The sequence below is a fragment of the Emydura macquarii genome, unplaced genomic scaffold, assembly GCF_026122565.2.
Source record: "Emydura macquarii macquarii isolate MOO-44397 ecotype Brisbane River unplaced genomic scaffold, CSIRO-AGI_Emac_v2 contig_312, whole genome shotgun sequence".
NCBI lineage: Eukaryota > Metazoa > Chordata > Testudines > Chelidae > Emydura > Emydura macquarii.
In genome coordinates this window covers 236557-262347 of record NW_027130449.1, presented here as the reverse complement: position 1 = coordinate 262347, position 25791 = coordinate 236557, and the positions used below count along the sequence as shown (strand labels likewise).

The following is a 25791-nucleotide window of genomic DNA, read 5'->3' as shown; positions in this document are numbered from 1 at the left end:
CACCATAACCACTCCAGGCTGCGGCTGCTCCAGGGCCCTGGAACCCAGGCAGCTCTTGGCTTCGGAAAGGAATGACGTTATTTTTTCATACTTTTACTCTGATCCTAGGCTTAAACTACAGGGATGGATCTAGACCCAGTTTTGTCTGGCTGGGCCAGTCCCTGTGGTTTTGTGCTGGACAGCGGGCAGTGTTAAAAGTGTTACTGTGCGCCTTTCAAAACGGCCTTCCCACCACAACCCCCATCTTAAGTAGCTGGGGCCAGTGACACCACCGGCTTTCTGCCAGTGCCTCCCCTTGGCCAGCCTGGAGTGATATATATCAGCTGTTTCCCTAAACCTCTGCTTTGAACCCTCTCTTTTGTCAGGTGGAGCCCTTTACCAGCCTGTAACCATGGTCACATCTCAGGGCCAGGTGGTAACCCAAGCGATCCCACCAGGAGCCATACAGATCCAGAACACGCAGGTAAGAGGAGTGCTACTGAGAGGTGGAAATAGGACTCAGCCAAAGCACTGGCTTCCTTAAAGTTTTAAAAGAGGAACAACTACAGGGCAAGAGCTTGGTCACCTGTGATTCATCTTCTGCCCCCATGATCTCCTTTCAGACTCGTCTCAGTTCCTCCTCTCTCCAGTCACATGCTCGCTCTCACACTCTCTTTTTGCACCTGATCTCACTTTGCTTCCGCTGACACTCTCCCCTCCGTGCTATCTGGGGCTCTCTCACCTACACTGTACAGGCTGACTCACAAACAGCTGCCACTGCTTCTAGCAGATTTTAGGTGCAGCGGGTCCTGACAATATGCTGAAAAGGGCAAAGCCAGACCATTCTCGTTAAATCAGTGGGGGTAATGCAGTCACTAAAGATGAGCAGTTCAGGCCTGGCATGTTCAGCAGACCTACGGACAATGCAAGTGTCATAAAGAGATCTGAGTGTTGGCCCTGTGCTAACACTCTGGTGTCTTAGTAAGTAACTGGCCCGTGACATGCAAAGGTCATTGAGAACGTGCAGACCCAGGACCAGCCTGTCTGAAATGAGTCAAATGAAGGCTCTGGAGCAGGAGTCCCCAAACTTTCAGCTGCGAGGGCCACACCACTCAGTCTTGCTCTTATGGTGGGGTGGAGCGGCTGGGCCCACGTCACGCAGGAGAGGGGTGGGGGGAAGGGGCTGGTCTGGGAGGGGGGAGCAGCTGCTGCGTGGTGCTGCTTGGGGCGTGGAGTGGCTCCTGGCTTGCCCCACGTCACGTGGAAGGGGGTAGGGGGAAGGGGCAGGGCAGGGAGGTGGGAGCAACTGCCATGCGGGGCTGCTTCAGGCTAGGAATGGTGCGCTGGGCTCGTGGGAGAGAGGCAGGGCCAGGAGGATGGAGTGGCTGCCGCGCAGCGCTTTTTGGGGCCAGGAGTGGCGTGGCTCCAGCCAGGGCGCCGCTAGGCCCATGCAGGAGAGGGGCGGGGCCAGGAGGGGGGAATGGGCTGGTCATAGAGTGTCAGCAGGCTGGCTGTGGCCCACAGGCCGTAGTTTGGGGATCCCCTGCTCTGGAGTTTCTCCAGACTCCACTTCTGGTGGGCAGGGAAATTCAGTGAAGATTTTTCTGAGTTTATTGCAATAGGTTTGACAGACAGATGGAGTCCTGGGCTTGCCCGATATGAATACATACTTCAACAAGACTCTTTAGCATTCGAATCCCAAGTGTGTATGTGTTCCTGCTGTGGTTAGCTACATTAGCTTAGTAGCGGGCTGCCTCAGTGCTTAATTTGTGCCAGGGCTGAGCCGTGGCACCTCTAGGCCCAGCACCCTTAGACTTGCTGCATCGGTTACGAATGTAAAAATAATTGCTTGAGCCTCGGCACCTCTTTAATTACAAATTAAGCACTGGACTGCTTCATCCACTGAAGACCCCTGAACTGGCTAGCGCCATTTTCCTAATGTTTCAGAAAGCTCAGAGTCTGGTAATAAGAAGTGTCCTCTGCTGAAATCAAGCTCTGTTCCTCCAGAGCAATTTGGCAGTTCAGAGTTGCAGAGCTTTGACGCTTGGGAGAATGAAGTTCCTTTTTTAGTTTTCTCTTTAAAAAAATAAAATAAAAACTATAAATACTGAATGCAAAAAACACTACATAAAACTTATGATAAAATTACAGTGAATCGCCCAAAAGTCAAAAGAAGTTAAAGTAAAGGTTGCTCACACAACTGTAACTCTGCTTTTTTGAATGCATTATAAACACAGGGACAGATTCACCCAAATGCTCCAGCTGTTTTTTACCACTCTGATAATGCAAAGCACCTACAAATCCATTTAACCTGCAACTTAAGCCAGGTGAACAGCTGCTTTGCATCACAGCAGTGCTAAGCAGCTGGAGTGTACCTGCGAATCTGGCCCAGTCTTTAATTATATCATCACACACTATTGCTCCAGGTAGTACAAAAACATCATACAATTCTTTTCTACAACCTCAGACAGACACATACAACATCTTGTAGTGCTATGCACTATTGTGTGTCTGCTAGAGAGACAAAGTCCACAGAAATCGTTTATATGAAATGTATGCAGAACACTACACTTGGGCAACATGCCATGAATAAAGTATAACCACAAAGAATCATGCAAATGCATTGGATTTTTCAGGGGTTTAGAATTAAATGATATACTCTTTCACCAGGAGCACACGTACATTTGATGTTTGTAGAAAAAAAATCAGTTTTCTATTGACTCGGTCTAGCTAGAAACGTATTGGTAACTTTCAAGCTGAGAGTAAATTCTGTACTCCGCTTCCCATGCACTGAAGAGACAATATTTAAAAGAACAAAACATTCATAAGCAATTATGGCCCGGTTGGCAGATGCAACTGAGGCAATAGAAGCTGTGGATGGTCAGTTCCTCTGAAAGTCATGTCCTTAACAAAGATTAATGCAATTTCCTTTGAGTCTCAGAGTGTTTAGAAATGCAGAGTATTACAGTGAAAAAAATATACAGGAATTAACCTTTTATTGTGAGGAATTCCATACAGGCATTTCTCTGAGATAGTCCCCAGGTTGGTTCATCCCAGACATAGACTCACAGACTTTAAGGCCAGAAGGGACCATCTTGATCATCTAATCTGACCTCCTGCACATAGCAAGCCAAGGAATCTCACCCACCCACTCCTGTAACAGACCCCTAACCTCTGCCTGAGTTACTGAAGTCTTCAAATCATGGTTTAAAGACTTCAAATTACACAGACTCTACCATTTACCCTAATTTAAACCTGCACGTGACTCATGCCCCATGCTACTTGAGGCAACAACAAATTTTTGAATGATCTGCACTCTACAGAACAAAAATTATACAACAATAGACAGCAATGCACAGGAGAATACATCTGTCCTGTCACCAGAAGATATTGCCATAATCATTCATCCACAGCTCTCAGGTACATGAATTATGGAGCTCAGCGGAAAGGATCATTTGTTTTATTGTTCATCACTAGTTTGTTTACTTTTTATTTCACCCCCTTTTCTTAAATTACATACATATACAGAAACTGATTCATAATAATTAGATTTATAGTCACTGTGCTATAGAATTTTCCTGGCCTTCCATTGTAAGTGCAGAGAGCGAGAGTCAAACCTAGCTGGCAGATATTTGTATGTGTGCTTGGTTCATACAAAAATATATATATCCAAAGGTAAGGGTTGTAGATTTAATCACTCAAAATGCCAAAGTAAGGTTGTCTGTGCAACCTAACAATTTGTGACTGAGGCGGGGGCCCTTCTGTTTGTGTACTCAGGTAATTAAAGACTGTCATCACACACACAAGGTTGCATAGGTGTTTCCTACCCAGTAAGTGTTTGACTTTGCAATCTTAACTTTCTTTTAATTTAGATTTTGTGTACGAAGTTTCTTTTTTTTTTAAACTAATTTATAAAAAAACAGAAATTCTGTCACATAGAACCATAATATTACTTCTCCCTCCATGGTTTGAACCCAGTTAATGAGCAGTTGACTTGATCAGCTTAATTTACCCTCTCTACACACACATCCTACGAAAGCTCATCATATCTGCTTTAAGATGACATATGATGTACAGCTGTCAAGTTGTGCCATTACCACAGAAATGGAATAAACAATGACACTGGCACGTTAAAATGACAACTTTGAAATATTTGCATCTGACTATTAGCTTAATGACTATGGATTATTTAAGACATAAAATTGGATTTCTTTGTGACCTCAAAGCATCACAGCAACAACCTAAAGGGAAAATAAAATCTAATAATAAATCTGTACAGGTATCATGATGTTTATCCTTATGCTCTCTGTCGAGAGTGTGGGTATGACATTTTGGGGTGCAAACCAGGCCAGCGAGGGGTTGTGTCACCACTTGCTAGTGAAGGGATTGTGCATGACTAGCATCAGCCATAAAACCCCCCCTATGCAGGCTCCAGTTCGTTGTCGTGCCAAAGGAGGTGACACCAATTTTAGGCCTGGCTGCATGTGAAAAACTCAATCTGGTGAAGCAGGTGCTCTCACTACAAGATCATACTGAACCTAGCTATGAGGCATACATTCACGAATATCATTATCTGTTTCAAGGGTTGGGTTGCTTGCAGGTGAACATTCAATCCAGATAAACCAGCAGATCCCGTCAGTTATCCATCCATGTAGAAAGGGGCCATTTGCACTCTGTGATAAACTCAAGGCTGAGTTTGCAAGGATGGAAACAATCCAAAAAAATTGAGGCACCAACAGAATGGATGAGCTCCCTAGTCATTGTGGAGAAAAGTAATGGCCAGTTATGCATATGCTTAGATCCGGGAGACCTCAACAAAGATATAAAAAGGGAACATTTCAAACTACCAACCAGAGACGAGATTATGACTCAGTTTGCAAATGCTCAATATTTCAGTAAATTGGATTCATCCTCAGGTTTTTGGCAGGTAAAATTAACTGAAGAAAGCTCCAAACTATGCACAATTCGTAGCCCATTTGGAAGATACAGGTTATTACATTCAGCATCAGAAGTGTACCACAAATCCATACATATGATCTATGAACATATGGAGGACATGAGGAGAGGCTGAAGAACTTGACTTGTTTAGTCTGCGGAAGAGATGAGTGAGGGAGAATTTGATAGCAGCCTTTAACTACCTGAAAGGGGGTGCCAGGCAGGATGGAGCTAGGCTGTTCTCGGTGGTGGCAGATGACAGAACAAGGAGCAATGGTCTCAAGTTGCAGGACGGGAGGTGTAGGTTGGATATTAGGAAAAAGTTTTTCACTAGGAGGGTGGTGAAGCACTGGAATGGGTTACCTAGGGAGGTGGTGGAATCTCCATCTTTAGAGGTTTTTAAGATGCGGCTTGACAAAGCCCTGGCTGGGATGGTTTAGTTGGGGCTGGTCCTGCTTTGAGCAGGGGGTTGGACTAGATGACCTCCTGAGGTCCCTTCCAACCTAATCTTCTATGATTCTATGATCCTCTGAGGCTCAGTGAAAGAGGAGCATGATCATGAACTTTGGGAAGTCCTAGATGTAACGAGAGCTGCAAACCGCAAACTAAATGGGGAGAAATGTGTTTTAGGAGTTACAGAGCTGACTTTTGTTGGGGACATTATTTCCGATGAAGGTGTAAAACTTGATAAGAGGAAGATTTCAGCTATTTGACACTGTGTCTCCTGTCAAAGAAAGATGTCCAGCAGTTGCTGGGAATGGTTAATTATCTTGGAAAATTCAGACCTAATCTACAAAAGTAGTGACTGAGAAAACTCCTAAAGATTAAAAATGAATGGTGTTGGGTGCAGAAGTAGAGGACTCATGGGAAGGTTTAAAACAACTGATAGAAGAGCCAGTGTTAAAGTTCTATGGCCCCAGGAGGGCTATTAAAATATCAGCAGACGCTTCACAGTCTGGGTTGGGTGCAGTGATTTTACAGAAGCATGAAGATTTTTGGCAACCAGTGGCATATGCATCCAAATCACTGACTGAGGCAGAAACCAGATACGCACAGATTGAGAAGGAGCTTTTAGGAACATTGTTTGCCTGTGAGAGATTCAATCAGTGTATTTATGGCCAGAGACAGTGGAAGTTGAAATGGAGCACAAGCCCCTGATTGCATTATTTGCAAATTGCTAAATGACTGCACTTTATGGATTCAAAGAATGACGATAAAGCTGCAAAAGTAAGTTTTTGTTATGACCTCTCTGCCCCGTAAATTCATGTTCACAATAGATGCACTTTCTGGAACAGTGGCTCCCACCAAACCAGAGAAGATTTTAGAGACAGAGATGCAAGCCTCTGTAGATCTGATTGTAAAGTCAATTCCCGTAGCTAACAAATAACTGCAACAAATAAGAGGGGAAACCAAGAAAGATTGCTGGGGATCCTTAAAGAAGTAATAATTAAAGGGTGACCTGAAGAAATAAGCAGTTGCTATCCAAGTATAAAAGACTATTGGAACTGCAGGCATGAACTTACTGTGATAGAGGGAGTGGTTTTCAAGGGCAGTAAAATTGGAATTCCATTGAGCCTCTGAAAAGAAATGCTAAAGAAGATCCACGAGGGTCATTTAGGAATTGAGAAGTACAAACAACAAGCATGAGAGGTGCTGTACTGGCCACAGATCAATCATGACTTTACTAATGTGATAGGAAACTGCTTTTCATGCTTGAAATACAAGCCATGCCAACAGGCAGAGCCACTGAGATCTCATCCAGTTCCACAAAAGCCTTATGAGAAGGTAGGTGCTGATTTGTTTACCTGGCAATCAAAAGATTATTTAGTAGTCATGGATTATTATTCTCTGTATCCAGAAGTTTGCACACTGCACAGTACTAATAGTAAGTCAGTGATAGTTGGCATGAAGGGAATCTTCTCCAGACATGGAATTCCAGATGAAGTATTTAGCGATAATGGGCTGCAATTTTCTACTACAGATTTTAGGCAATTTGTCCCAGATTGGGATAGACAAAACATCAAGTCCATATTACCTTTTATTATAGGGACAGTAAAGAAAAAAAGACTTGATAGTGGCTGTGATTGGTATAAAGCTTTATTGGTTTACCGAAGTACACCGCTAGAGAATGTTTTTTCTCCAGCTCACTGAGAAGAAGGATCAGATCTAATTTACCAATTACTGATAAAGTTATTGAAGCCTCCTAACACTGCAACCATACAGAAGATGAAAGAAAATCAGAAGTGAAAGAAGAAATACTATTTTGACACAAGGGCCCATGATCTCCTCTCTCTTAACCCAGGTGTTGGGGTATGATTCCTCAAGCACACTCTAATGCTTGGGGCCAAAGGTGTACTATTGAAGAACAGCTTCATCCAAGGTTTTATGTAGTCCTCTCCTCTCTAGGTAGCTGACACATTGGTTTATGGAAATGTACTGGATGGGTTGAGAATTTAATGTGTTATTAGATATATATATACATATATATAAATAAATAGCTAACAACTAAGAGTTCATTGGTTATTTTTTTAAGACAGAAGATTTAGAGATATGTTTGTGGAAGATTATAATTTAGAGACGCTCCATCATAAGGGACAGTATTATGAATATAGGAATTTAGAGATGTGCCCGGGAAGCTGTGGTTGAGAACAGTGTAGTTATCTATGAACAGCAGTTCACCACAGAAGCTCTCTAGTTTTGTTTTACTAAAAGTTTTATTCCTATTCTGATTCAGTGGTTTGTTGTTTAATGAACGCCAAAATCATTACACTTGCGTGTCTGCTTCCTCCTGAGTACTGCACAAGTCTTGGGCTTCTTCAAGGTCTCTGCTGCTGCTGAACTGTACTACTTCACCGTTAGAAAAGCCACCAGCAACAGGGAGCGTTTGGGTTGGGTGTGTTCTTACCCTTGGGTGTGTTCCTACCCTTGGGTGCATTTGGAACCATATATTCACACAGAAATTTTACAATTGCTGTTGGATACCAGCTTTAGAAACTTTCTCCATGGAGGCACATGGCATCCAGCAATCACCTGGTATTTCTTGCATCCAGCCTTAGATCCTGTCCAGCGCTGTCTTTCTGCAGTTTTCACAGCTTTACTGCTGGCATATCATTCAAAGACTGATTACAGAATTAGCTTTGTCCAATCCGTCTAGGACCTGCCTTTGGTACTCAGCGGCCAATTCATCAATGTGTGGAATCTGTCTCCAGCCCTCACTTGTATGACAGCCATGGCATCTCTGATGTGCGCTGTGGTTCCTTTGTTACATTGTCTTAGCTTCCAGATTCTTTCAGCCTGAGCCCTAATGCCCTAATTATGCTTTGTCTGCTCTTCTCATTGTTCCATCAGCATCAAAGAGGGACACAAGCGCAGGACCTAGGTGTACAGGCTCAGTGCTCTGGAGCAGCTCTGAGTTAGTCTCAGGCAGGACCCTCTGCAGTGTGGCAGGCCCATGGGGCACGCTGTCACTAGGGCAAGCCTCCTTGGCTTCAGCGCCTCCAGGGACTGACCCTGTTCTACGCCGTGAGCTCCCCGCAGTGGGTCCAGCTGAATAGGGCACCTAGGGAAGCCTTACACACCCAAAGGGGCCATGCACCCCAACTTCCGCAGTCAGCAGGGACTCTCGCCAGGTTTGTAAAACAGAAGGGTTTATTGGTTGTTTGGAACACAGCCTGGGGAAGCTCTTTGTTAGCACAGAAATCAGGGGGTCCCAGCAAAGTCCGTCTTGGTGGGACCCTGAAACCCACAAACAGGAAACTGACTTCCTTCCAGCAGCCCACCCTCAGTCATGCCCATTTGCCCCTCCTCATCCTTTGTTGTCTTTACTGGGCAAAACCGGTCACCTGGTTGCCACCTCATCTCTTTGTTCTCGGCTGGTCTCTTGCAGAGTGCTCTTCCCTCCCCTCGCCCCCTCGGGCCATCAGTTGCTAAGTTACAAAATGTCCGATCATTGTCTGGGCCCAGGCAGCTAGTTGGTAGTCACACCTGATCTCCTAGGTGTCTGCAAAGATCAAACATGCCTGCCTTTCTACCTGCTTACTCGTGCAGCGTATAGGGGAAACTGAGGCACATGAACTATTCATACAACACATTAAGAAAATCCCCAACTTCATCACAGTGACAAAGAACAGTTGCCATTGATACATCACCACTGTGTTTTGCTAAGGACAGGGCTGTGCAGAAAACAGTTTCTGGACTGATAGCTGCTGTGATTGTCCCTCGCTTGCCAGACTTAAGTTTGGTTTTCTTGGCCATGTCAGGAAATGTTTTGATGCCAGATTTCTAGACTGGGCTGAAGAAGCTAAGTGTCCCATCGGAATCAAGAGCACGCCTCACAAATCTCTCCATTTGTTCTTCACCAAAACCTGCTATTTTCAGCAGAGACTCTTGGACATCTGATGTTACATGCAGTCCAGGAGATAGGTTGATAAGCATCTCTGGATGTGATTCAGGGTCAGTTGGGTTTGTTACATTGTTGATGACATGGTTGGTAAGAGCTGTAACGTGCTCTTCATCCCTCTTCATGAAAAGGCAAGGATTTATTTTTATTCACTACTTCTTGTTAGACCATTTCTTTCTTTCATAGCTTTTGCTTATTCATAATATGAAGCTATGCAGTCCAAACTGTGCTCCAATAGCAGTAGATTGTATGCCCATAATCTTCCATGAGAGACTAATCCAGTCAGCAAATTGAAACTGAAAATATAGATAGATATTATAATCACTTGTGAGTTACTTTGACAATTAAGAATATGCCATGTGAAAACATTTCATGTTAGTATATTGCAAAATGGTGACATTTGCCATATGCCAAACAGCCGAATCATTTCTAAAAAAATATCTACACAAAACCAGTAACAAACTTTCAATCCATAGTTGATTGGTACCTTTGACCATATACCACATTAATGCGCTGAAATTAACTTCTACAGTAAAAACTGTAGCTGTGTTGCAGTGTTTCTGGAACTGGGGGGAAAAAAAAAATAACCCAAAAAAACCAAACCTCATTTTGCGTACCATTGCTCAACCTCCCCTAGAGGCTTATGACCATAGGCATGCGCAGCACATTTCATTAGGGTGTGCATCCAGAGATTAGGGTGCGCACCCGGGGAATTTTCAGGGGTGTCAATTTCAGCCACTGCCGCAAAATCTGCCAGCTCCTTTAATTTCTGCAGCAGCTTGTCAGTTTCACATTTCAAATTTCCTATCCCCTCTTTCTCTCCGCCAAAAAATCGCCCTGATCCTTCAATTTCCACGGCAGCTTGTCAATTTCGCTTCACTATTTCCTGCCTCCTCTTGTCTGCCGCTGAAAAATTGTGCTTTTCGGTGGTGCCTCACTGTATCTTGCTATGTGACACCCCTGCATTAGGGTGTGCCTGGGCACACCCCCTGCGCACACCTATGCTTCTGACACCACTTGACAGCTCCACATCATCTCTCATCGAAATGTACATGAAATAAACTTTTAAATGATATGGTGTGGGTAGGGGGTGTACATTAAACATCAAACACTTGACTCTTTTTGGAGAATTGCCACACAGCTCAAGAACTTTAGATCCACAGCACAAACATCTGCTATTTGAGATAAAGGAGGAAATAGTGGCACCTGACACACACACTATGCCAATGGTTACATAACCAACAAAATCTACCATTTGCTTCATTTTGTTGTTCTTTCCTATTCCTATACCGGCACTGCCCCCACACTGTTCATTCCTGTATTAATTCCTGTTTGAACTACAGCAAATCTTTCAGAAAAACATCCAAACATTCCCAGTGATGGAGAATCCACCATGATTCTTGGTAAATTGTTCCAATGGTTAATTACACACATTAAAAACTTTGCACCTTATTGTAATCTGAATTTGTCTAGCTTCAACTTCCAACATTGGATCATGTTATACCTTTCTCTGCTGGACTGAAGAGCCCTCTATCAAATTTCTGTTTTCCATATAAGTACTTCTAGACTGTGATGAAGGCACCCCTTAACCTCTGCCACAATAAGCTACATATAGTGAAAGAATCAAGGAGCTCAATTTAAGGCATGTATTTTAATCATTCTTGTGGCTCTTTTCTGAACTCTCTCCAATTTTTCAACATTTTTCAAGTGTGTACACAGTATTCCAATAGCAATTGCAACAGTGCCAAATGTAGAGGTGAAATAATCTCTCGGCTCCTACTCAGGATTCCCCTGTTTATACATTCATACATTATACGTACATACATGTTTATTCATACATGCATTATACATTTATACATTTTTGCCACATCACCACACTGGGAAGCTCATATTCAATTGATTATCCAACATGACCCCCAAGTCTTTTTTAAGAGTCACAGCTTCCCAGGGTAGAGTCCTCCATCCTGTAAGTATGGCCAGCATTCTTTGTTGCTAAATGTATGACTTTACATTTGGCTGTATTGAAATACATATTGTTTGCTTGTGCCCAGCTTACCAAGCAGTCCAGATTGTTCTGCATCAGGGACCCAGCCTCTTCATTATTTGTCATTCCCCTCAAATCTTTGTGTCATCTGCTGATATTTTTTTTCTTCCAGGTCATTGATAAACATGTTAAATAGCAGAAGGTCAAGAATGGATCCCTGTGGGACCCCACTTAGAAATACAACTGCTCAGTGATGATTCCCTATTTACAAGTACATTTTGTGACCTATCAGTTAGCAATGTTTTTTAGTCCATTTAACATGTGCCGTGTTGATTTTGTATCGTTCCACTTTTGTAATCAAAATGTCATGCCATATCAATTTTCAATCCACCACAATATTATTGAGGGTCAGAGCCATGGTTTTTCCATAGCGCTCAGCAAAAAAGTTATATAAATCTGAAAATGTTCAAAGCACTCATATTTGGGAGAGAGCCTGTATCTTGGGAACCCCTTGACTAAATAATCGTACATTTATGTCACAAGGTGTACCCAAGTCTCTCTTGTAGCATACCAGATTTTAAGACAGACCCGTTAGGGAAATGGACTTTCCAGCACTTCGAAAATCGGTCTTAGACAGGAAGCTCTTCTCAACCTTAACTATGGAAGTGGCATCCACCTTCCATAACACGGTCTGCACTCAAGGCAAAAACTTCCAAAAGGAGCCCGTTGACATCCCCAGCAGATGGCTGTGGGCACCATCTCAGCGGTATGGAGATGCCATCTATTATTTATCATTTTTAAAATTATTTTGGTTGAGGTAGAACTGGTCACTGAGAAAGGAAAGGTTTGGTCCACCACTCAGGAGTTCCCCAGAAGAGCTATCTGATGGATGGAAGGCTGTGAAAGCTCTGGCGAGACCAACTTTATGTCTCTAACTACATGGGATGGGGTGATAAAAATCTCTGGGATGGGAAACTATTCCAATACAAAGCATAAAGCCCAGGATCAAACTTCCTGGAGAAAACAGAGTTCCCAGGAGCAATAATGCAGCCTCTGCCTTTCCAGGGTCACACAGAGAGCACAGACTATACCCTACTGCTTTTATATAGAAAAGCACCCAGGGAATGAATAAGAGCTTGAAGGAGCCTCCCCTTGACTCTCCCCATCCAATCCCAGGGCAGATTCAGGGGGCATGTACACACTGATGGTGGCAAATTCACCGCCATCAGATCGATCTATCCGGCTCATTTGAGTGGCAGTGAAGACTCGCTCAATTGATCCGGAAGTTGATTCAATTAAACCACCTCCTCGAAAGGCATAGCGCTGAGTCGATGGAAAGGCATTTCCCACTAGCACAGTGCAGTGGAGACGGCACACTAAAGGGAAGTTAGGAAGTTGACAGGAGTTACGCAAGCTACTCTGTGTAGCTTGCGTAACTCCCATTGACTGCCACCGAATTTCCCGGTAAGTGTGTACTAAGCCTGGGACAGAGAGCCCTTTTCCTTTTTGACACTAGCTTTTCAGAGCACAGTAGTTAATTCTGTTCACCTCACACAGTCCCAGATAAATTCTGTGTAGGTATTTCTTGTCGTTGCAAATGAATTCCAGTTAGTCTCTTCCCTTGGCATGCTCTGATCTAAGGAAAATCATATACCTCCTGGTGTTACACAAGTGAGACCCTGCATTTTAGTTTTGACATTTCACACTGAGGGCTGGTTCACACTTACTGCGCGATTTGGTGGCAGTCAACAGGAATTACGCAAACTACGCAGAGTAGTTTGCGTAACTGACGTCGACTGCTCTGCTTCCCTTCTGTGTGCTGTTCTGCTACGCTACTTGAGGGGGTGGACTTACTCAGTCGACTTTCTGATCGATTGAGCAGGTCTCACTGACCGCTCAATCGATCAAGAAAGATCGATCTGGCGGCGGCGATTTTGCCGCCAGCAGTCTGAACATAGCCTGAGTCAGTGGGAACCAGATTGCAAATTCAAAGGGCTCAAAGACTGATCAGGTGCTCTCACCCACTTTTCATATTCATGCATTTATTTCTTATTTTAAAAAGCTTAATAAAACTCTTGGAAATATATTTGCACTACAGCAGTCTCGCTGGTCTATAGAATGTCCTCAACTTTTTGAGCCTGGATGAGGAAGAAAATATAAAATCCAAATCTAGGTTCTTTTTAATGTGTAAAGGGTATTGCTGGCTCAGATCTTGCAGTGAAACTGATCAGATGTGTGAAATACAAGTATGCTGGGAATATTGTGGCAGTGACAGAGCCCTGGACAAGCACCTCCTGATGCTATTCCTGTACTGCCTCAGTAATTTATTCAGCCTAGGCCCTGCAATACATCACAATCTGTGCCTGGGGGAATCATTTATACCTGACACAGGGCTGCCACAGTGATGTTTAATTCATACAGGAGAAGTGTTTTGATGAAGAACCTAAAAAAGAAAGGCTTTAAGTTGATGTTGAGATTTCAGTTAGTTTCCTGCAACCTCATTAAAACTTCTCTTTCTGCTTCCCAAGACCTCTGCTTTATTTATACACACACACACGTTTCTCTGTTGTTCTGGGAATAATTTGACTGAGAATCACATGTTTGAAAGTAATTAATAGATTGAGCGTTTTCATCTCAAGCAGCAAATGATTGTTCAGAAAAAAAGGTGGTTACTGGTATTACTGCTCTAAGGTTGACTGTATTCGGTGTCTGATATGGGCAATGCAGGCAGAGTTTGGGACTGCTGGGAACATATTTGAATAATACTTTGCATTGGCACTTAGGGTCAGTTGTGCCAAATTGTAATATTTTTTCAGTAGGAAAGTTTGACAAAAGTTGCCTTCCAGGTTCATTGTAGTTGGAGTCCTGTAATGAGCTGCCAGAGGAATCCATTTGCAGTACACAATACCCTAGAACTCTGCTACATATTCTTACGTGCCGTGTACTGGCACCTTATCTGTTACTAGAACTGGAAATCATCTGCAAACTCGACACAATCAAACTGGGTCTGAATCGGGACTTGGAATGGTTATCTCATTACAAGAAGTAATTGTCACTGTTCACACATTCTCACCTCCTAATCAATGGTTGTGAATAGACCTCAACTACTCTAACTGAATGGACTTTGCTTTTATCTACTTTCCCGATTGTTGTTCCTTACCCTTGGATATGTGTATATATACCTCCTATCTGACTTCTGTTCCTTACATCTGATGAAGTGGGTTACAGCCCACCAAAGCTTATGCCTGCAGAAATTAAAATGTTAGTCTTTAAAGTGCTACAGGACTCTCGTTGTTTTTACATATATTCACAGACATAGCACATTCTTGTACCAACACCTCCATGTTCTAATTAGACTTTGGACAACCCCAGTTCAGCAGCCAGTAGAGCTGCATCATGGCTGACTGGGTAGACAAAGGCAAGCTGCAGTTTGCATTGATTGAGCTAACTGGAGCAAATAGGGGTTAACAGTGCTGTAACTGCACCGAACACTGGCCCCCAGTTGCTGAATTGAGACTATTCCCAAGTGCAGACAAGGACTCAGAAGCAGCTCAGTCACTTTGATGTGAATTTAATGAAAACCACAGGTGCAAGCAAGAGTGAGGAACTAGTTACTATTTACCAAATCAGCTCCAATAAAGAAACGCCTCCAATAAATTTACCAGATCACCTCCAATAAAGAAACAGAAAAATCTTTTTCCATTTGCCAATCCTACATCTTTATTGATAAAATGGAGTATTTTACTCCATAAATGGAGACAGGCTGCTAATTTTTGAGAGTCTTTTTAATAAAATTCAACTTAAGCCATTTTGCTTTTACCCCAGAGAATGGCAGAAAGTCCAGCAGAGTCACTCTGAAATCAAGCAGCCATTGTGTGTTTTGTCACCATGGCAACTCAATCCTTTTTTACCTGCACTGTTATTTAAGCTTTTCTTTCTCCTTTCCTGCCCTGTAGGTTAACCTGGATCTGACCTCCCTCCTTGACAGTGAAGATAAAAAGTCAAAGAACAAACGGGGAGTCCTACCGAAGCATGCTACCAATATAATGCGTTCCTGGCTCTTCCAGCATCTTATGGTGAGAGAAGTCAACAAGTGGGTTAGAGAATTTAAGCAGGGACAGGTTTTAAGGGTGTTCATCTTACAATGCCTTTTTGGGAGAGAATAGTTAATGTCGTGCTACTGCTTTGATAAAATGTTGTACAAAAATCTTCATAAGGGTCAGTCAGAAGATACTGATGAAACCTTATTTTCTTTAACAAAGAGGAAAAATGGTGTTATGTATGTAAATGAAAGAATTTTCAAAAAAATCTAATTAACATCACACCACTTATGCCATTTGCTTATTTTTTTGCATTTCTCTTAGCCTGGAGCATGAAAATAGACTAAATGGCTTCAGTTCAGTTTCTAACCAATTTCAGTTATACTTGTGCTTATCATTCATTTGCACAACCTAGCACTATTTGGGTTGGAAACGTTGCACAGGCATATTTCTTTCTTTAAAAACAAACACTGAAACTTTTCTGTTGGCCTTAGGTGTTGCAAAGCTTGTTTCCACAAAATTTAAATTTTGGGTCAGTTTGACCTCTCATGTGTTTCTATAAACGGTCTTGCATGACAAAGATGAATATTGATTATTAAGGAAAATGAAGTGCAAAAGACAACACCAGCACACCATTATGGCTATAGAGCAAAAAATCACAGAGTTGGGAAATGCACAGATTAAGCATGTGCAACAGTGTCAGCTCAGGGCTTGTCTACATGGAGTGCCAATGTGCACCAACATATTGCACACTAACTGGCCCGTGTAGACTCTGCTGGTGCAAACTAAAAGTTTCTCAATGCATGTTAACATGTCAAAGTACTATGTTAATGTACACTAGGGAACTTTTAGTTCATGCCAGCAGGCTTCTGCATGGGCCGGTTAGTGCATAATACGTTGATACACTATCAAAATCATACCCCTCTAGTGTATCATTACTGCACTGTGTAGACAAGCCCTTAGTGCTGTTGTACACATTGTGTATTTTTAGTGTACATTTTATAACAAAAACTATATTAAGCTATACAATTCACAAAAGGAGAAAACCACACATCTGTGTAACCTAAGACAGGGCCCGATTATCCCACCAGGGGATGATCTAGAAGGAGGAGCTAAAGGCTCCATGTAGTTCCCCTTTTAGAGAACTGGCTGCATGGGGTTCCCTAAATTTTGTGGGTCCTTGGGGCCCACCTGAACCCTGGCAGATTAGCTGGAGGACAGGGTCATTAGTGTGGAGACCTTGTAGCTCTGCAAAAACTCTGGCTTTCCCGTGAAGCCACACTCCCCCTGCTTTTATACCCCTGAAAGCGGTATTCTCCATCCTGGAGGGGGCCCACAGAAAGCCCCACAATGATGATAGCAGGCTTTGGATCAGGTCCTACATGCAGACCAAGTTTCTAACTCCAGTCATATCTCTGTGCTAAAAGGAGTGGTGGAGTGTTTTGAAAACAAAGGCCATTTTCTTACGTATTAGGAAACAGGGGAGGTCACAGAGGCGGGGGTAATGGGTTGTTCAGCCTCTCCGTACTCCTCAGAGCTCATAGTAAAAAACCAAAAATTCCTTTGAAACTCAAAATAATAAACTGTACCTTATTTTCCTATCAAATATTTGTGCATTTGCTGTGTCAGCAGCCAGGGGGCATGGTTTCAGTATGGAGGTTTGTTTACCTAAATGCTGTAAAATTTCCTTCATTTATGGTTCCTGATGTTCCAGCAGGTTGCCTGTAATCATGGCAATCAGCTAAGAGGTGAAAGTTCTCCATTATGTAGCACACAGAAGGAGTGGCAGCTGATGAGATCAGTGTACACATAGGGGGAATGCAGTCCCAAATCCCAGAAGAGATACTTACCCGTAACTATCAAGGTATATCAGAAGTATATGGGAAGAACCACATAGCTGACATGGATGAGAATGTTTACAAAGAGCTCTGCTATGTATTATCATTCCGTATCACTTTTAGCATACTCCTGCCTGCCTGATTTCAGTGGTGCACCTGTTGTTGCAGAGAGAACTAGACTGGGCAAATAGAAAAAAATTATTCCTGAATGGTTGATTCCAGAATGCCAGGTTTACAATGCATTTGCCAAGCATTGCAATGACTGTTTTGACCAGCTGCATGGCACCACAATCTGTCCCCTGCCTTATTAATGATGAGAGCACCGGGTAGCATCTCCTAAAGAAATTTACACACTTCCTGAGAGGTCTAGGTGTTGTTTGCACCCATTTACTAGAAATGCTCTGTGCAACTGCTAGCTAGAGTAAGGGGGTAATCTGGCTGCATTCAGATATCAAGGTTTCAGAAAACCAAGCACCTATGTACAATGGTGATGGGAACACTGGAAACTCAATTTTGGGATGAAAATATTGATAGGAAATGGGAAACAGATCAGGATCTGTCCCATGCATACATAGAATCATAGAATCATAGAATATTAGAGTTGGAAGGGACCTCAGGAGGTCATCTAGTCCAACCCCTGCTCAAAGCAGGACTAACCTCTGCTATATCATCCCAACCAGGGCTTTGTCAAGCCGCAGCTTAAAAACCTTTAAGGATGGAGATTCCACCACCTCCCTAGGTAACCCATTCCAGTGCTTCACCACCCTCCTAGTAAAAAACTTTTTCCTAATGTCCAACCTAGACCTCCCTCCCTGCAACTTGAGACCGTTGCTCCTTGTTCTGTCATCTGCCACCACCGAGAACAGCCTAGCCCCATCCTCCCTAGAACCCCCTTTCAGGTAGTTAAAGGCCGCTATCAAATCCCCCTCACTCTTCTCTTTTGCAGACTAAACAAGCCCAGTTCCCTCAGCCTCTCCTCATAAGTCCTGTGCTCCAGCCCCCTAATCATTTTGGTTGCCCGCCGCTGGACTCTCTCCAACTTGTCCACATCCTTTTTGTATTGGGGGGCCCAAAACTGGACACAATATTCTAAATGCAGCCTCACCAATGCCGAATAGAGGGGAATAATCACTTCCCGTGACCTGCTAGCAATGCCCCTCCTAATGCAGCCCAATATGCCATTGGCCTTCTTGACAACCAGGGCACACTGCTGACTCATATCCAGCTTTTTATCCACTGTTACCCCCAGGTCCTTTTCTGCAGAGCTGCTGCCCAGCTCGTCGGTCCCCAGTCTATAGCTGTGCATGGGATTCTTTCTTCCTAAGTGGAGGACTCTGCACTTTTCTTTGTTGAACCTCATTAGATTTCTTTTGGCCCAATCCTCCAGTTTGTTTAGGTCACTCTGTATCCTATCCCTACCTTGCAGGGTATCTACCACTCCCCCCAGCTTAGTGTCGTCCGCAAACTTGCTGAGGGTGCAATCTACCCCATCCTCCAGATCATTAATAAAGATGTTGAACAAAACCGGCCCCAGGACCGACCCCTGGGGAACTCCCCTTGTGACCGGTTGCCAGCTAGACATGGAGCCATTGATCACTACTCGTTGAGCCCTATGCTCTAGCCAGTTCACTATCCATTTTATAGTCCATTCATCCAACCCATACTTCTTTAACTTGCTGATAAGAATACTGTGAGAAACAGTATCAAAACCTTTGCTAAAGTCAAGGTATATCACATCCACCGCCTTCCCCACATCCACAGAACCAGTCACCTCATCATAGAAAGCAATCAGGTTGGTCAGGCATGACTTTCCCTTGGTGAATCCGTGTTGACTGTTCCTGATCACCTTCCTCTCTTCCAAGTGCCTTAAAATGGATTCCTTAAGGACCTGCTCCATGATCTTTCCAGGGATTGAGGTGAGGCTGACCGGTCTGTAGTTCCCCGGATCCTCTTTCCTCCCTATTTTGAAGATGGGCACTATATTTGCTTTTTTCCAGTCGTCAGGGACCTCCCCTGTTGCCACGAGCTTTCAAAGATAATAGCCAATGGCTCTGAAATCACCTCAGCCAACTCCCTCAGCACCCTCGGGTGCATTGCATCCGGCCCCATGGACTTATGAATGTCCAATCCTTCTAAATAGTCTTGAACCTGTTCCTTCAGCACTGCGGGATGTTTGCCTCCTTCCCATTCTGTGCCACCCAGTACAGCAGTCTGGGAGCTGATCTTGTCTGTGAAGACAGAGGCAAAAAAGGCATTGAGTACCTCAGCTTTCTCCACATCCTCCGTCACTAGGTCGCCTCCCTCTTTCTTTAAGGGGCCTACACTTTCCCGAATCTTCCTCTTGTTGGCAACATGCCTGTAGAAACCCTTTTTGTTCCCCTTCACGTCCCTTGCTAGCTGCAACTCCAATTGTGCTTTGGCCTTCCTCATTTCATTCCTGCACGTTCGAGCAGTGTTTATATAATCCTCCCTAGTCATCTGACCAAGCTTCCACTTCTTGTAAGCTTCTTTTTGCGTTTAAGTTCGCCAAGGACATCTTTGTTAAGCCAAGCTGGACGCCTACCATATTTGCTATTCTTTCTGCACATCGGGATGGTTTGCTCTTGTGCCCTCAATAAGGTTTCTTTAAAATACAGCCAGCTCTCTTGGGTTCCTTTCCCCCTCATATTAGCCTCCCAGGGAATCCTGCCCATCAGTTCCCTGAGGGAATCAAAGTCCGCTTTTCTGAAGTCCATGGTCCGTATCCTGCTGTTCCCCTTTCTTCCTTTCATCAGGATCCTGAACTCGACCATCTCATGGTCACTGCTGCCTAGGTTGCCACCCACTTCTACTTCCCCTACCAAATCTTCCCTGTTTGTGAGCAGCAGGTCAAGAGAAGCACGGCCCCTAGTTGGTTGCTCCAGCACTTGCACCAGGAAATTGTCAGCGACACTCTCCAAAAACTTCCTGGATTGTTTGTGCTCTGCTGTATTGCTCTTCCAGCAGATGTCAGGGTGATTGAAGTCTCCCATGAGAATCATCTCTATATATGTGTAGCCTTCTAACTGCTCATCGCCATGGTCACTTTTCAGCACTCTTAGCGGCAGGTTTTCAAAGGATTTAGGCGCATAAAGACGCAGACGCAGACATAAAAACCAAATACTTTGGTGGCTATGAAAATCCCACTAAGTTCCTATCTGCCTCTTTGGTGCCTAAATCCCTCTGAAAATCTGGCCCTTAGTTCATAATTTGACCAGAGTGAACAGCTACTTTTCCTTGCACACTGCACTAGATTAAGAAAGTTTTATTTCCGTTGCCTCTGCCATGCAGGCATTATAAAGGGCTGTACATCACGGATCATAAAATACCATATGCAAGGCAACATTAGAGATAATAGAAAACAATGGGATCTTTAACAAAGTCAGACATTTCTTTGTTTATTAAACTGTCTAAAAGAGAGAGAGAGATGCTGAAGTGAGGGCAGAAATGTGACCTGGATACGTCCAGCGATGGCTGGTGGGTAGGGAGCACAAATGCCTGCATAACTGCTTTGCGTGACATGGATGGTCCCAGGACTTTGTGTCCCCAGGAGAACAACCCTGATGGTTTACCTGCTGCATGCGATTATGAATATTTTTACCACACATTGCATTATTGCCTTACATTCGTATTATTTATTCATTTATTTTTCAAAACCCCTGTAGTTGCATTTCCTGTCTGTAGTTTAAGGGACAAATCGTGACATGGGTGCTCGTGCCACAGAGCAGAGACTTAGACCTCTGGGGTTTGACTGGGCTTTGCAGCTTCAAAACGGAAATGAAATCCTGACCTGGGAATACCTATTCATCGGTGGTTGTGTAGCACCTACCCAGTCACCAAGCCCAGACTCCCCCTGCCCGCATTGCCGCCTGTTTGTGTGGTATAAGTGCAGGGCCCTCCCTTCGTTTCCCAGAAGGAAGGTGGTCTCTCCCACACTGAGTGACAGCTTGGCTAGTTGTCAAGACTGAAGGGGTCGGGGGCAGCTCCCCAACTTCAGGGGGGAAGATTTGGAGTGTTATTTTGCTACTTACACCACAAATTACAAATATAAAAAAAATTAGACTGGGCAAGTGCAATTAACTGAAAAATAAACTATAAATATATTTGTTAATGGGCAAAGTTGATGAAAAACAAAATGAGCACATACCCAGTAAAGCTGTAAGCTAATAAAATAACTGAAGATGGAAAACTAAAACAGAACAAAAATTAAAACAGGCAGAGAAAGGACTGGACAAGGCAATAGTCAGATACTATAGTGATGAGTGCAGTATAAAACCTACACAGAACAGAATAATTAATATATATTAAAGGGGATTAGGCATAAGTTACAAACCAAACAGGAGGGGAAATCACCATAAAGCAATACAAATGTGTAGTGAAAGTAATTAAGACTACCATGCAGTGTGCCTACCAACTGCCCCTCCAGCTGCCCCAGAAACCAATGGGATTTGCAGACACACCACAGTTGCCGAACTCAGAGGATATGGCCCAAGTCAGTAAAGATGTACTGGACTATTAGGGCAGCACTGGGCCCTGATCCTGCAAACACATATGTGAGCGACTTTACACCCATACATAATGCCACTGAACTCAATGGTGTTACATGTGTTGGCAGGATGGGGGCCTACATGGCTATAACAGGGCACTTATCTCTGGAGCACCTCCAAGCAACAGGGTGCAGTATTCATCTTTCTCTTGTCCCTGGTGCTCCCTAGAGGCTGACCTTGCTGGGTCTTCAGTGGCTTGGCCCTCTGCCCAGGTCACAAAGTCTGAATGAACCCCTCCGGGGGTATTGAAGAGTCACATAAATAAACAGTCTTTCAACCCTAGTTCTGGGTCCTTTAAATTCAGCACTTTGTTGAGGCTCCCAAATAAGCTTCCTTCCCTTTTTGGGAGTAGGCCATGTTACCTGTGTCCTGGGAGGGCCCAATCACTACTCCATGTTCCAACCCAGGATCCCTATAAACAGCAGCCATGTATGTTAGTGTCACCCTTATTGCACAGTTCAGGTTCTTAGGGCCTCTCTCTCCCTGCATAGCCAGTTATGCAGAATGCAGCCAAAAACAAACTCTGGCTATTCCACAGATCTCTTTGGCCAGAGAGAAATGCCCTCCATTACTCCTCTAGTCCCACCCAGAAACTGAAGTGGAAAGGCCAGGCAGTATCTTTTATCTGGACCATCAGGGTCCTGATTGGCTGTTCTTAGTCCTTCTAGCCCTTGGAGGACCAGATCTTTGTGGTTTCCAAAATGGTTGCTTTGGAGACTTCTGTCTAAACAAGCTTGGAGGAACTACCTTTGCTGTTCTTTTCCTCTCAGTTCACTGCTTATTGGGGTGATGTGGTAGGACCTTGAGGCCCCCAGCAGGGAGCTGCAAAGACCAGGTATATCCTGTCACAATCAGTAAATAAATAAATGTGACACAAGCAAGTTGCCAGGTATTATACATGCACATCTAAGGTTATAAGAAAAACAATAGGCTATTTGATTATAGTCTTTGAGAAATACTCTATGATCATGTATTGGAAGACTGCATGAGCAAGGGGTTCATGGGCAACTTTAGTTCTGGTGTTTCTTGATTTTTGATTAATTGTGTAACATTAATATTCTCTCAATGACACTTTTGGATGGAATTTCCTAGCTTTTTAAAATTTCTGTTTATTTTTTATTTTATTTTTAAGTTAACAGAGGCATAGACAGAAAAGTGAGACAATGAGATCCAGGTGCCAGAGTTTGCAGCTCTTCTGGCTTAGAGTTACAGTTACAATTAGGGTGTGTACATTTCAAAATCAGGACCTGTTTGAGTTGACATGTCTGGAATCCTGCCACCCTGGATATTTGGTACATCTCACTGCCACTATAGCTGTAATTTCCAGCTTGGGGAAACAGCCATGTGCGAGCTTTGAGAGCAAATATGCTAAGAAGAGCAGAGTAGCTGCGATGGTGCAGTCAGCGGGACAGGCTAGCTGTCCCGAGTATGTAGGATCTTGGACGAGATTGTACTTTGGTGCCTAGACCATCTTGTGTTGCTACCACCTCTGTTGCTGCTATTTTTAGCATGCTAGCTTGATCAAAGCTAATGTCGGTATGTCTTCCCAAGCTGGACATTATACCTCCAAGTCCAGTGTAGACATACCCTCAGGCACCTGGAAATGAGTTGCCCTTGACTGATGCATTAATTCTCAGGAAATATATCCTTTACCTCTTATTGTGTAATACGTGTGGTTAAGGATCAGAGTTTAGAACGTGGAACCTATTTAGCACCTGGTTAATCACCATTAAACTACTTGGCCCTAGCTACACTTATGCTAATAGTTTTCCAATTAAGCAACAGTCATTGCATTTCAGTGTCATTCAGCTAAATCATTTCCTGGGAGACATCCCACTAAAATATTTTTCCCTTTTGCCTGTGTTCCAGTGAAGAAGAATATACTCTGATAACGTTTTATACTTATAAACATTTTATATTTAACTTTTGTTGTTCACAGTGTTGTTGTAGCAGTGTTGGTCCCAGGGTATTAGAGAGACAAGGTGGGTGAGGTAACATATTTTACTGGATCAACTTCTATTGGTGAGAGAGACAGGCTTTCAGCTTACACAGAGCTCCTCTTCAGGTCTGGGAAAGGTACTCCATGTGTAACAGCTAAATACCAGGTGGAACAGATTGTTTAGCATAAATAGTTCACACGTATTGGAAGGGACCATTCCAGGTGAAGTGGCCAATTAACACCTGTGCAGTCATCAGACAAAAAAAGAGGTGTTGGTGGGTTACATCCAGTGTGTCTATTGAGTCCGTAATTTTATGTGTCTAGCAAAATTATAAATTGAAGCTCCCAGGCTGCAGGGCACCAGTAAGCCCCACTAACAACGATGGGGGTGAAACCAGACAATCACTACGCTCTCAGATGAACTCACACAGAAAAATGATAGAAGATAAAAACACCACATCACACATGGATGAATACTTTTCACAAAACGATCACTCCATATCATAGAAGATTAGGGATGGAAGGGACCTCAGGAGGTCATCTAGTCCAACCTCCTGCTCAAAGCAGGACCAACCCCAACTGAATCATCCTAGGCAGGGCTTTGTCAAGCTGCACCTATCTGATCTCTCAGTCCTCATCCTCAAAGGAAACTGGCACAATGCCTTCAAAAGACAAGCCTGGGATCTTAAATACAGAATTTTGCTAGATACTAAAATCATGGACTTAATAGAGACACTGGATTTATGGCTTATTACAACAATCTGTAACCCACTAGCACCCCTTTTTGTCCTACGACTGCAGAGGTGTGAGCCGGACATTTCACTTTGAATGATAGCTTACAATATGAGTTAACTCCTTATGCTATACAGTCTGTTCTGCCTTGTATTTCACTGTGACACTCTGAGTACCTTTCCCAGACATGGAGAAGAGTACCATGTGGCTCAAAAGTGTGTCTCTGTCACCAGCAGAAGTTGGTCCAATAAAAGATATTGGTCCAATAAAAGATACCTTGTCTCCTATATTTATCTAGCACTTTCATATCGAGGCAGTTTACATACCATTGGGTCAGAACTTCATCTGGTGTGAATTGGCAGAGTTCAATGCATTGAAACAATTGGAACTATACTGATTTACGCCAGCTGAAGATCCATCCCTAATTACCCCAAGCACCGTGGATCCACCGCAGAATCTAGAGTGGAGGGTGGCAGTAGCAGGTTCCTGCACAAGACAAGCAGGGAAGGGAAGTTTGGTACAATGGAATCAATGCTGTTAAGTCATCTTGGGTTTTCAGTATTCACTCGTGGCTTCAGCTTTTAAGGTCCGGTCTTAAAACTCCACTTGACAATCTCTGCTTATTTGTTTGGTCTGAGCAAACCTTGCATGGGTTCAAGCCTGTGACGGTCCCTTCATGGGTGACCGAGTCACACACAAAGTTTGGATCAGTAATCCCCTTTTCTACAGTGGAGAAGGAAAGCACCACTGATCCTGTAGACACCTTCTTACTCATTTTCAGACTTTCCTCTCTTCAAAAAACATTTGTGCCAAATGGCCCCACCTTCTAACCTATTCCATTCTCTGCTCCTGCACAAAGAGCATTTCTGACTCCCGTAGACTCTGCAGAAGGCAGTGGGGCCAGGATAGGATGGGTTTTTTTTTCTTTTATAAGCAGAGCTGTCTTCTCCTCCATACTGCCTGGGGCAAACCATGATATATATACATAGAACTGTCTCTTTCTTAAGAAGTGTTCAGACATTGGTTGTTTAACTCGTCAAGCCCTCTGGGAGCCTGGTTAATCACAATCCTAATTTTTCTGTGGAAAGGCAGGCACATTAAGTGACATCAAGTAGCCAATGAGTGCCAAGCACAGGGAAGCGAACCCCTCCCTTTAGATTCATAGGCTAAGGACTGAAGGCCAGATCCACAAAGGGATATAGGCAGCGTAATGCTCAGCATCGCAACACCTAACTTTTAGGTGCCTAAGAAACCACTGGAACAACTGCAGTCCATGAAGCCTAAGGCCTGATGTGCACTACAAAATTAGGCTGACGTAAGTTGTCTTGCATCAAAATATTTGTGCATCTGTCTAAACTCAAATTTGTCTCTGGACAATAT

General features: G+C 43.6%; 1 protein-coding gene across 1 annotated transcript in view; it reads left to right on the top strand.

Moving 5' to 3' along the window:
- Positions 1–25791, top strand: part of PKNOX2 (PBX/knotted 1 homeobox 2) — a 475675-nt gene that overhangs the window by 387326 nt on the left and 62558 nt on the right. Inside the window, exons 8-9 of the mRNA XM_067563088.1 lie at positions 366–463; positions 15254–15373. Of these exons, the coding sequence (XP_067419189.1) occupies positions 366–463; positions 15254–15373 (218 nt within the window). The remainder of the gene's footprint in view (positions 1–365; positions 464–15253; positions 15374–25791) is intronic.